Source organism: Xyrauchen texanus, chromosome 15 (assembly GCF_025860055.1).
Source record: "Xyrauchen texanus isolate HMW12.3.18 chromosome 15, RBS_HiC_50CHRs, whole genome shotgun sequence".
NCBI lineage: Eukaryota > Metazoa > Chordata > Actinopteri > Cypriniformes > Catostomidae > Xyrauchen > Xyrauchen texanus.
In genome coordinates, this window is record NC_068290.1 from 27,678,111 (window position 1) to 27,691,934 (window position 13,824).

At 35.9% G+C, this 13,824-nt stretch overlaps 2 protein-coding genes across 5 annotated transcripts in view; one reads left to right on the plus strand and one right to left on the minus strand.

The window, feature by feature from the left end:
• The window catches only part of LOC127656031 (collagen alpha-1(XIV) chain-like), a 197,028-nt gene extending 193,677 nt beyond the window's left edge, over window positions 1-3,351 (plus strand). For 3 of the 4 annotated variants that reach the window (XM_052144159.1, XM_052144160.1, XM_052144162.1), the window contains one exon: window positions 930-3,351. In XM_052144159.1, coding sequence (XP_052000119.1) covers window positions 930-1,189 — 260 coding nt within the window. In that variant the 3' untranslated portion in view covers window positions 1,190-3,351. The other variant, XM_052144161.1, reaches the window with a different exon arrangement.
• The window catches only part of LOC127656041 (39S ribosomal protein L13, mitochondrial-like), a 19,165-nt gene continuing 6,564 nt past the window's right edge, over window positions 1,224-13,824 (minus strand). Inside the window, exons 5-7 of the mRNA XM_052144174.1 lie at window positions 12,637-12,723; window positions 11,411-11,532; window positions 1,224-3,423 (exon numbers count right to left, since the gene is read on the minus strand). Of these exons, the coding sequence (XP_052000134.1) occupies window positions 3,399-3,423; window positions 11,411-11,532; window positions 12,637-12,723 (234 nt within the window). The 3' untranslated portion in view covers window positions 1,224-3,398. The remainder of the gene's footprint in view (window positions 3,424-11,410; window positions 11,533-12,636; window positions 12,724-13,824) is intronic.

Sequence of the window (13,824 nt, forward strand, 5' to 3'; positions counted from 1 at the left end):
GTCCAGAGCAGTATGAGAATGACTACTGAGAAACATTCTCTGAGAGCCAGCTGCTCTTCCCCTCTATTCCCGCATTTCTACATCCCACCCTCCTTCCATGGGCCGAAACCAAAGACAGTATCTGGGGAAAGTCTTTACCACAATCTCCAGAACTCCAAAATCCCCTTCTACATCCCTCTGGTTCCCCAACCCTAAAAATATCACCACCATTGCAAAGCCCTTACTTTTTTAACCTCCCTGACATGATACTAGCCTTAGTTTTAATCTGCTTGACCGCTGTGATGCTCATGTACATCTTACTTTATACATTCTGAGCCCCTGCAATTGTGTAAAATGTTTCAACCTTTTCTGATACTAACTTTCTCAAACTTTGAGTTCTTATAAACCTTTGCCTGAATTCCCATACTTTAAGAGTATGTACCGAATTTGAAGAACTTACTTTTCAAAAGTTTTTTTTAGGAATTCAGGTGTGTAGCTTGGATAAATACCCCGAAAACTACATCCAGGAATCTTTGACCTGTATGTTCTTGTACATATAAAGTAATGTGCTAACAACAAATAAAAAAAAATATTTACTTGGGTGTTAAAAAAGTACAATTTAACCATGAGGACCAACTTTCTTGTTGCCCATAGAACTTTCACTTAAAAAACAGCTGCTTATTCGGCAGCATATTCGGACATACTCATTTGGTGCTTTTTGCATACTATATAGTATGAAAGTATGCATACTTGGATGTGGGGCATTCTAAGCTAATCACAGGAACGACTCAAAGACTGCTCAAACCTCTTCTTCCTGTTTGTTCTGACAATGTGCCTTTATCTCTTTGCTACTTCCTTTTCTTGCTAACTCAACGCCTGCTCACTTGATGGTGGTGACTGAAAAAGATGGCAACCATGACAACAAATCTAATTCCCCCATGTTCCCATAGTACAACAGTTACCCACCGGCCCCTACCAAAACTACGGCCCTGCCACGAACTATAACGACGAGGAGGATGAGGAGGACCCTTATGGTGGCTACCCTCCTCAGTACCACCAACCCAGCTACCCTGACCACCATGCCTCCAGGCCTGGCCCCGCCCACCCTGGTGACATGGCGGAGATAAGGTCACCTGGCATGCGTCGCTTCTCCCGCAGCACGACTGAAGAGGGGAGCTTGGATGGGTCTGCAGCGAACGCAAAAGCCTAAAAGCTCGGGTGACCATCCCCAGCAAACCGATCATCCACACACTTTTCATCAGAATATCCTGCAGGTTAGGACTGAGGGAACTCTGAAAAGTGCCTGTTATATGCATCATTATGGGGAGTGGGTGAGTGGTGTGTGGAGAAGTTTGGAAAATGAAACTGTGCCAATATTCATTCAGTGACTTTTCTGTCTTTCGTGAGGTTGCATGTGGCCAATGAGACAAAGAGCAAGTTTCAACAAAACAGTGGTTATGAGTTATGTGTAGTCTATATCTTATGTAAATGATAATGGGCGATATCTGTACAGTTTGTTTAATTGTTTTTTAAAGGGATAGTTCACTCACAAATGAAAAGTATGCCATAATTTATTCACTCCATTAGCCGTTCCAACCCAGTATTATTTTCTTTCTTCCATGAAACACAAAATGAGATCTTAAAGTCTTTTTTGTCTGATTTTCAAGTCAAATCAAAGTTTGTAATGTTGTGATTCACCTCAGAGCTGGTTGTTTTGGTTCAGGGCTTACAACTGTTTTATGAAGGATTTTTTTGGAATCCCAAAGGAAAAAATAAATATATGAAAAACACTTCCGGAACCAAGATGGCGGAAAAAGTGGGTGGGCACTGTTAAGCTCTATTATTCACTGAAAAATATTCCCCACACACTTTGCTCACAAACATTATTCTTGGTCACATATTTAAGGACACCGCGATTAATCACATGACATGCAAGAATCGCTTGTTTGGCATCAGTGATGTCAAACCTGGTGTATGGCTCAGTTTCAATAGAACACAAGCAGCAATGATATTTGAATGCATTGACAGGGATATTATCATATTTGGTTCTTTTCTTCACACAAAGCTATTGTATATCTACAGAAGACATGGAAAACTGTACAGCGCACCAGTTATATGGACTACTTTTATGTTTTCTTAATTTTTATTGCTTAGCATTTAAAATCACAGTTTAGATGTACATGAAGAAAATTCTGGGTTGGAAAGACATGGGGGTGAGAAAATTACCAATATGTTATTTGTGATCTACCATGTTACAATGTTCTCACATGTTTACAGCATTTTGCAATTATCTGAAACTTGCTTCTGGAGTTATTTTATATGGAGAAAAATACCCCCGTTGATGCTTTTGATGTTCTTGTCACTAGCAATTATTTATGAAAAGCTCAATTCTTAATCATACTCAAAACCTGTTAATTAACCAAATCTAATCTCTTAAATTTTTTTATCTGGTATTTGTGACACTCTGTGTAACACGACACATTTTGTCTGGATGATAATTGCATTATCACATATTAATGTGAACTTCCTGTGCATATGTTCTTGTTTGATGACGTGTCATTCAATCAGTGGGGATTTTTTCATAAGAGCTCTGCATGGAGTTATTTCCAGTCTCTGTGGTTCTGTGTCCTATGTGCCTCTTCACTGTGAAAGAGACTAGAATAGTTAGGCCTGTGGTCTACTGTCCTTTCAGAATGACTCAAACTGCATGTGGAGCAGGTTGCCAGTGGAAAGACTCATCACCAGACCTTTGAATCCGCAAAGTAATTTATTTTTACTTTATTTGTTTTTGTAACCAATAAAACTGTACTACAACAATGACTCAACATGACATCTTGTCTGGCTTTTATTGTATTGCTCTGTATGTTTTCCTTATTGATGTCACCCAAAAAAATTTTTTTTTTTTATATTACATTTTCTTTTAATAAACTTTTTTTTTAAAACAACACAGTGTTGTTTTAAAGAGCTAAGCAGGAAGGCCAAAATGGCATTAGAAAGGGCTTATAGAGCCATATGACGTTAATTAAGGCCAAAGTAGCAATTGAATTAGAGCAGGATCAGGCTTCAGAGAGCACTGCTAAAGCCATTTGTGGGACAGGGAAAGGCTAAAGAATCTAAATTCTATTATTATAGAGTAAAAGATAAATTGGGCTGCTGCCGTTTGCCTGCCACTATGTCTTGGCTTAAGATTAGACAAATACACATTATCAGGTTAAGGAATTCATCTCTATTAGGCATGTAATGCGTTTATTATTGCATCTTAGGTATCAAACATAATGTGGAAAATGGACCGATTATTTTTTACAATTTATTTTACATAGACAATAATTAATAAAATATATATATATATATATATATATATATATATATATACCAATTTCCAAGTCCTGGAAACACAGAGATGAAAGATCCAGATCCAATCATTTCATCTTGAAGTCTTCTGGCCTGTGAAGACAAAACAGAAACTCAAAACTCAAGCACTCAAGGCACCTTACTATAAAGATAGAAAGATATGGACATAAAACTATTATCCAAAATTGGCTGAAACGGTTGCTAATGACAAGGGTAGCCTCATATAGTACAAAATTAAAAAAAAGTGCACAGTGGGATGTCAGACTTTAAACCAGGATTGAAATATAATCACTGCAACAAGTAACTTTTCTCCATTGATATTAGTTTTATTTATATTTAAAAATGAATAAACTGTTTTCCCCACACAGATTACCTTATGCCATGCATGAAAGATCTAACTATACTGTGTTCAGTTAATGATTCAGTTCAGATTCATGCAAATAAAGTATGCCACCAGAGAAAATACAGAATTTGACATTGAGGCTTCCTTTTACTTACTTGACAATAGATCAACAATGCAGTATTATTATTATTATTATTATTGTTACAGAGATGTCAATATTTAATAGACATTTAACTTTAAAAAAAATTCTGAATACATTTGTTTTCAATTATATAAATGTAAGAGCTTGATGCTGTTTATGTTGTCAATTTCATTAGCATTTAAAAAAGGTATTGCAAGTTGAGATGTATGCAACTTGACTTTATTTAATTATTTGCAATTCAAAATTGATTAATGAAAATATGGTAGTAACTGGTGCATTGGACATTACATTTCAAGGTCATTATTCAATGTTCTGTTGTTGTTCAGTCAAAGACAGACCCAAAGAGGGACAGATGGGTCAAGGGGCCCACAGAAAAATGACACTGACCCATGTTAGGGGTCTCACTCACAGACACATCAATCACAATGGTGACAGTATCTCCTTGTCACCATCCTAACAACTGTTCTCTCTGAATGGCACGTTAAATACCTGAACACTGCTGATAATATTATGTTGAACACTGAAGGCCATTTGCAGTTTGAAATATATTGGGGAAAAATGGCTCAGTGTTTATGAGCCATTTTGTTGTTTAAAACCCATGAATTTCATCCATGGAATACAAATGGTTAATTTGTGAAGAATATCCTTGCCACACTTTTCCATGTAAACTGGGGCTGTCAAGCTCCAAAATGACAAAACAAAAGTGCTATAAAGTATCATAAAACTGATTTATTTGACTCATGCACTATATTCCAAGTCTTCTGAAATCATAGCATTTGTGTAAGAAACAGACCTATTGTGGAGCTTGACAGCTGTAACTGGCATTACACTATCACTAAAAACCTGCCAGCGTTCCATTATAACTTAAAGGTGAAGTATGTAATTTCTGTGCAATTAGTAGCACCAAACAGAATTACATATTAGAATAAAGTCAGTTTTCAAACAACCTTTGCCAACACCACTTAGACTCATCATGCCCTATCGCACTCTCCGATTCGAGTATTAGCGACTTGCTTGGCGATGTTGTTTTTTGCCACTCACGTTTGCCAGAGCAATCTTATCATTGATAGCTTGTGTGTCCCCGAGCTTGCAAATGTGATGGCATTGTTCACTCTGGTTTTACTCCGTTCTCTGTTTTGGCTTTAACATCTGTACGCGAAGCCACATTTCTTTTCCTCCTTACACATCTACCATGGTTGTTCATATTCCCCTGGCTGAACAAATAGCCACCACAAACTCATGGCACTGGTTGAGCTAGAAACTGATGGGTGGAGCCGTGCATGCCACTCAAAATATAAACATCAATGTTTTTATAGTGCCTGGGAGGCTCTATCAAATGGCTTACTTACAGATATCAATGAACAATAAACGGGGATAGTAGAACGTATTTTGGTATCAAACAGTTTAATACTTCACCTACTAAATACTAACTTGATGTTAACATGACTAGCCTTTTACATCCTTACATCTCATTGTTTATGTAAAGGTTTACAGGACAATTAACAGAAATTTATTTAAAAATGATCTACAGAGAGCAAAGTTAATTTAATAAATGCCTCTCATCCTTTCATGACACTCAGTTCAGAGAAGGGACAACCATGAATTTCAATGCAGAGTCCTACAATTGCAGAAAATGTGTTGATGGGAATGAAATTTAACCTACAGAAATGAGATAATGTTCATCTTGTATAAGACTGTTAAACATTTCAGATTTTTATAGATAGACCTGAGAAAATTGCCCTTTCTTGGCAGATATTTCAATTATAATTGGCAAACTCTCACTAAGGAATATGAAGATCTCCTTGATATCAATCAGACTGAGGAAACAGCACTTATGCAATATCATATTTGTGCTGCATTGTGTTTTTTTTGTGCTGTGTCTGTAAACATGCATTGCATTGGGAGGTCCAATACTGATGCAAATGCAAAATGTATACATTAATCTATAATTTTTTTCTTGAGTCAAATATTGAACCGTTTTTGTGGAGGACTTGCTGGAATGCCTGACACTGACCTTGAACAGGTCAGCTGATATCAATAATAAATTAAACACTCAGTTTCATGCATAACTCATGATAAATATTGCTTCAAGTCCATGCAAGTCCAATTAAATGTTAAATAACCATTACCAGGCCTTCTATCAATTCAGAAGTTAAATGATTACAAAGAGTAATGAAAGCGTTCAATAGTTTCAGAGGAAGTCGCACTGTTGACTGAACTCTATAGACCCAAAAGCCAGTTGCATGCTGCGAGGCAAGTTTCTCATTAGAGTTGCTCTATTACAAGAGAATGAAAACAGCTAGATTTGCATTTCATGAAGGATGATCGCAAGACAGCAAAAGAATAGTGTTCAAGTTTTAGGATTTAGGCTTTAGTTATGGGTAAACGAGGTGCTGCTTCAGAACCACTTTGCTGCACACACAAATCACAATGATGGTGACAAACACATAATTAAAAATATGAACTTTGAATTATTGCTGACATGACAAATAACTGAAAGTGTCAAACACAACAACCAACAGCATAAATAAAAGCAGCAAACAGTAAAAAACAAAAAAATTTAAAGACAGTAACACATCAATATTCATAATTCATTCATGACATTGTGCATGATGGGAATCCGAATACGTGAGCATGATGCGTGCAGTTCTCTTGATAGTTTTCATAACATCACAAGTTCAGCTAGCAAAAACATAAATATAACGGAGTATCTCAAGATCAATCTAAGGCAGGTATTTGAACGCTAAATTTTAAGTTACGATAACAAAGGAAAAACATTTTTTACAGTAAAATGACATATGATTTATGGCTTTAAATATGCACTCAGTAACTTTTGTCTCTGTGTCATCTTGAACTTACACTGACACCTATTGGATTGGATGCAGCATAATTTAACAACAATAGTTTTCAGTTTTAGATAACATTGTAGAAATGTACTATTCACAGTCAGCCAAGATTAATTTAATCAATGAGTGAAAGTGTGAAATAACAGGACGTTTACTGAAATTAAGAAAGTAGTATTCGGCTGGTCATGTGATTCTAACATGGCAGCCCCCATGTGTGGACACTCTCCATGTAGAATAAAACAGCTTTTATAGATTACTGATATGACTGGAGTCTTCCTTTTAATGTGAGTGGTCATGATTTCAGAAATATATTGCCAAATTATAATTAACTTCTTTAAGAGTTAAAAATGATGGAGTGCACCTTTAAGGCTTTTGTATTGAACAGCTTCTTGGACTGAACCTACATTTGTTTTAGTAATGACTGCTGTTCACACACAAAAAGGCCACCCTGATAGTGACTGCGACTACATTTAGTTTAGTTTTCTCTCTCTATAAAGATTCAGAGAAATAAACTAATAATGGTGAACAAGACAGACTCTCATATCGAAGGAGGGGGTGTGGTTCGACATTAGCATTCCCTCTCAATATCTTTAAACCATTACTGGAGACATATCAACTTTCTGCCCAGTAAATGCCCTATAAATGTTGGAACAGTTTAGTTTTACAACAAACCTTTTACATTTTTATTTTTATAAAAGCTGTGGTTGATTGTGGTCAGACTGTTGAGGGGCCTCTAAATATTTATCAGCCAATTCAATGCTACTAGACATCCAGTAAAATTGTGCTACACTCCAATTTAATTACAGCAGATCTGCCCGTCTCATTATAACATTAACGCCTCCTTCCTGCTGATGTGTTTTAATTACATGCTCCATGTGGCTCCTCAGGAGGGACCAGCTTTTGCAGAATAACATAAAAAGACGACAAACAAAACCAGGCATACAGAGGCTCACTTGGTCACCTCAGTGTTTGATTGAGAGGTTTATGTACTCTGGAAAGTTACAAGTGAAACTATTAAGTGACCCCATGCTAACAAGTGAAAAACTACCAAACAGATTTACATTTTTTTATTTTATGTAGAACCTCCAATAAAACAAGCAAGGATCAAAAAGAAAACACTATGTGCAATAAATTATGTTGAAACAAAGCCTTCAAAATTAGGCACAACCTGAAGCGGCCAGGAAAACAGTCCCTCAAGCAAGAGGATGTATGTAATACTGGTATCCTGACACAGTCTTTGCAGCATTCTCACAGGCCCCTATGTTTACTAGGAATTTTTGATTTGCAATTCTGGATTTGGTAAGATTATACCCTGAAAACCTTGACTTAAACAATTACGAGTGTTTGAGGCAATGTACCTTTACATTATGAGCTTGAATGTACCAAAGTGACTGCTTTCACCATTTAGAATAATACATATTCTAATATGATTTGAGTACCAATTGAAAGTGCCTAGATGCATGAGGAAAATATTACTGGAAATTCCATGAACCACATTGAAGAAAAGGTATTCCAAATATTTAACCCAGATTGGAGATTACAAACTAGATTTCTCCACTTGCCACATGGTTTAAAAGTGTTCCCGACAGCATTTTTTTGCTTGGCTTTTGCCCAAACCACAGCAAAGAGCAGCTTTAATGGTTGGAGGTATTCATTTATGCCAAATACCTCACTGCAGACCTCAGGAAAGGCAATGCCACAAAAGAATCTTACAGCGCTCAAAGAATGTGCATAAATATACAAAATGACCCTCAAGTGTAGGGATACATTTTAGAGAACGCCTAATGGAAGGTTAATAAAAATAGGGGACACCACAGCCAACAGAAAACAAACAAGATTTTATCATTTTCTGAGAAAAATATGACTAGTGTTTGCATGTGCAAAAGGTGCTGGGATAATGCTAGGGTGTTGTGGGGGTTGTTTGCTGGTTCAAGTCATAAGAGCCCATCCCCAAAACTCTACGATATTTTTATATACCGTTTTATATTGTCCACAGGACACAAAACGCAAGTCGGTTTGCTTTGTTGAGGAGAGGCAGGCTATTACTTTTCAATCTACACAATTTGAGATTTTGTTCATGTCCATAGCACAAGATGTGTGAGCGGTACACAGTGAAGTTTAATACTTGGGGTTTATTCCTAACCTCTATAGCTCCCCATAGTTGTCCCTGCATGCACTACTTCTTGAGGATTTGGCTTTGATTATTATCTTTTGGGGAGTTTTATACATCACATACAGAGAGGCCGCAGTTTCTAATAGATCTCAATATCCTCTACAGCAACCTTAAAGCAATTTTAATTTCAGCTTCATCTGCTTTGAGGCTCATCCAGCCACTCTTGCATGATAATGATAATTATGCAATCATCAGTCACCTGTGCCATGCTCATAAAGGCTCAAGAAATGCCACAGGAAGAGTGATGTCCTTATCAGTCATATTTTATAATTTGGAAAACAAATACAAACCCTGCATTAACAAGGCAGAGAAGCTGAGAACTCAAGTGATAACATACCAAAACAAAATTACAAATACATTTCTGACATCTTATACTCAAGACTTATGCCATTCCAAACCTATATGACTTTTTCTTCTATGGAACACAAAGCGAGATGTTAGGCAGAATGTAAGCCACGGTCACCATTCACTTTCATTGACTCTTTTTTTTTCTGTACAATGAAAATGAATGGTAACTGAGGCTAACATACTGCTCAACATCTCCTTTTGTGTTCCATAGAAGAAAAAAGGGCAAACGGGTTTGGAACAACATGAGTACATGGTAGTTCCAAACTGGCAGAATTATAATTTTTGGGTGATATAACTTTTATTTATTTTTTTACAAGAACTTTGAACTATTTCAGCCTAGATGCAAAATGGGACACGGGAAAATGCACAGTGCAAATTAAATACTCAAGATAGGAAAGTTTTATTGAGTATTGGTGAGGGGCAATCTGTAGAGATGTAAAGGGTTTATGAGATGTTTAACAGCAGTACTGCAGCTGTGCGGAAATGTGAAGAAATATTTTATGTCTTGGAGGATCTCAAGTGCGCTGCCAAACAATGCAGAAAAGTATCTTGCATGTGAAGTATAATATAAACAGTATTTGACCTCTAAAACATCTTTTTTTAATGTTCATTTTATTTTATTTAAGATAACATTTATAATAAAATATTGTTATAGTGGCCCCAAAAAGTATTTGGAATCTTAAACCACCAAAAACCATCTAAATTTTATACATTTCTGTATTAGATAAAATATCAATGCTACAGCTTTTCTCAGAGCTATTTTTGCAATTACTTTTAACCAACTGTTGTCAAGGTGATTTTTTGTGGATTTAGGAAATCAGTTCCCATTGCAACTAGTTCATTACATTAACTATTAACTTGTTCCACTAAGTTTGACAACAAGAAATTTGTCAAAATATATGCAACAATCATCTTTTTGTTTTGCTAAAACATTTTTGTTCCATATTTAAAAAAAAAAAGAAATGCAACTTGGATTGATATTTCATCATATTTATGTGTTGTCATATAAATAAACCCAACAAAATGATCAACGAAGCAATTAATTAATTCATCCATTGTGACCTCACAGTTGGACTGTGATTGTCTGGCCTCTGAGACAGAGTGACTCAGCTCTCATAAATCTGATTGGATGTCTGCAGTGTGGAGACCAACAGAGCACCCATCCATGAGAGAGCAGCTTCATAGTTGGCTTATTAAACATCAGTTCTTTATGACTTCACTAGCAGCCACACATTCTCTCTCTCTCTCGCTCTCTCTCTCTCTCTCTCTCCATTAAAGGAGAACACCACCACCAGGAGGAGACCTCAGCTATGTTCTAAATCTCACACCAAACAGATTCATGGACTTAGAAGCAAGGAGTCAATATGGCTCTACAAGAACAGAGAAAATGGGTGCTTCTCAAACAGAAGGTTGCAGCCTAGTTAGGCTGAGTCCTTCCTAAACCAGACCTTCTGAGGATGTAGGCAATACTCCTCCTCAACACTCAATGCTAGAATGAGACAGTCAAGCAAGTGTGCATGGCGATCCATAAGCTTAGAACCACGTGATATTTTACTTTGTTTAGAAAACCCATATACTTCAGAAAACAAGACATATGTCCCTAATCCCTTAATTATTTTAGCAAAATGTTTTATTCACAAAGCTAAAAAAGCCTTTATATAATACATTTTGCAACACTGATCTTAGAATTTATATTTCAACCCTTTCAAATATGAAAAAATAGAGACTTGTAAAATGTATAAAACTTTTAAAGCTTTTCAAATTCATGTAATTGCCCTTTTAATAAAAATGTTTTTGTGCTTCGTGTCTTCTAATTAGTTGTATTGTCTAAACGAATTGCATTTTGTATTTTTATACGTATTGTCATTGCTGCAAATGCAAATAAAAACTTTAAGAGGGAGGAATATGCTGCATCAAAGTTTTTTCCTGTGGTCACGCGACTCGTTTTCCACACTTTTTTAATGTTTTTAATTTGGAACATGTGCAAAGGATTGTGGGTGATTGAACGCCACGAAGGATGCAACTGATGCATCCTACAAAATATGGCAAATAAAGGCCACGAAACGAGGCTGCCTTCCAAGTGTCCTCACAATTGAGCCGGCCTTCAACGGTGCTCGATGAGGTGGCAGCTGAGATATCCAGCCTAACCAGGCTGCAGCCTTTCCGAATGAGAAGCACCCTAAGAACGACTAAATGAATGCAATAAGTAAAGAGAAACACAAACTCACGGGGTCCACAGCATGGGAAAAGCATCTCGCTCCTCCTGTGTGTACTCGCTGAGCTTGCGTGGGATCTCTCTGGGTTGTGGAAGTTCTTCTGTCAGGTTCTTGAGAATGTCCTCAGGAAGTACCTGACACAAGATGCACAGCGAGAACACATTCTATTACTACACACATACTGCTTTAGCAAAAGATTAATTCAGAACTATGATCAGAGATAAAAACAAAATTACAGATGTCTATACCAGTTACAATAAAAATTTTATCATTATTAACAAAAACTAATATACTTTCAATAACACTAATATAAAAAGTTAAATATTAAATAGATTTCAAGGAATATTCCAAATGCAATACAAGTTAAGTTCAATCAACAGCATTTTTGACAATGTTGACACCCAAAAAATTATTTTGTCCCTCATTTAAAAAAAATAAAACGGCAAAAATCGAGGTAACAGGTAGGCTCTTACAATGGAAGTTAATTTTTGGAGGGTTTAAAGGCAGATATATGTAGCTTATAATTTTATTAAAGCACTTACATCACATGATGTGAATACTCTGTAAAGAGCACGTTTACCAATATGTATGGGATTAGTCGCCTGTCAGTCAGACAGCACTCAGTATATTGTTACATTTGTTTTTGTATCAACTTGCTACTGAAGTACAGTTACTTTTGACATCCCTAGTCTATATAATTCAACAGAAGTCTTCCACAAGAGTGAAAGCAACGGTTCTTGTCTAACACCTCATGGTCAGAAACAATGATGGTCACGAATGAAAACCAATCAGACCTGTGCCATCTTTGGTCAGACAGATTTGACATGTGCTGAATTTACTTGTTTCTCTGAAGTGATTAAACCTGAGGTGGGGTTTCATCAGATTGCTGCACAATATAAGCCCAAAAATCTTACTGATCAATTTATCTACACACATTTGATCTTAGCCAAAAGGTAGAAAGGTGATTATTTACTTATTTATCTTGAGAATCTGTGTGTGCAGAAGGATATTACCATCATGTTACAATCATGTAATATTTCATTTAAAAGAGCTAAAGAAGATATCTACTGTAGAATTTAGCTTCAGATTCAGATACCTCCCATACTCCATTGACTGAGAGGAAACAGGGAACACATCTGTCAAATGCACTAAAGCATTTCTGCTTTCCAAACATGTGTTTTGAAGTGTCGGGAAACCAGATCACTGAACATAAATCAGAGCATCAACTGAGAGCTTACATCATCTGGGAAGAGGTGAAGCCGTTGCATCATGGTCCTTCTGGTGAGGTTTTTGGGAAGCATCCCATATACAGCCAATTTAATGATCTGTGGAGCAAAACAAGGTCAAGTCTCAAATAGCATACTGACAAGCCAGAGATTTGGCCACTGTTTCAGTCGATCTCTCTAAAGGAAACATTCAGATTCTGCATCTTTATGTACTCCACAATGTTACAGACAAACTGAAATAGCGGTCTAAACCAGCTTTCAGAACTCCTACTCATCTTCATAACACCTATTTCCATTAGAATTAGATGCGTGAAACCACAGACTTGCAGTACATTTGCAGTTTTTCCAATGCATTTGTCAAATACAAAAATATAAAAATTCAAAAACTATATACACACTTAAAAGCTTAAACTCAAAAATTAAAATCATCCATGTAATGTCCATTATGCACGAATTTGACTATTGTAATATGTAGGCTACAGCCTAATGGGAAAGTATGATCTAAATAAAACAATAATAAAAAAGAAAAAAAAGAAAAAGGAAATTAAATAATATTAAAGATGAATTAATAAATTGTAGTATATTCATTTGTATGTATTCATTTAGCAGATGCTTTTATCCAAAGAAACTTACAAATGAGAAACAACCTACGCGGAATACAACATGATATTCAGAGCATGAAATCTTTAACATTAGAAAAGTATTCTTAAAATTCTGTAAAAATCTGAATAAAACAATATGAATTTTAATATTTTATTAATTTAGTACAGCATCTGCCTTAATATAGTTGACCCTTACCTTAATGCATGCCAGTGTGGTTTTATTATGTTTGCTTGTTTACCCAAGAGCTATAACAAAACTATGATACTAGTGAAAATTAGAGAAATTAGTAAAAAAAAATAAAACATTTAAAATAAATTAAAAAAAAATTGTGACGGGTCTTGAGCTAGGTGTTTAAGACCAATAAACATTACAACAAAACCCCTGCTAGAGAAAACACATTTGCGCAATTGGAAATTTGATTCAAAATCTTATCAATGTAGCTAGTGGCAATTTCTCTATGTGACAACTAGCTCTGCTCTTCCCATTTCAGTATGCAAGGTTTTTTTTTTACATTTTAAATTACACAAGAGTAAATGACATGCCTATAATTGTGTTATTTGTATACGATTAAAAGATAAAAAGGGCTAATAATGCCCC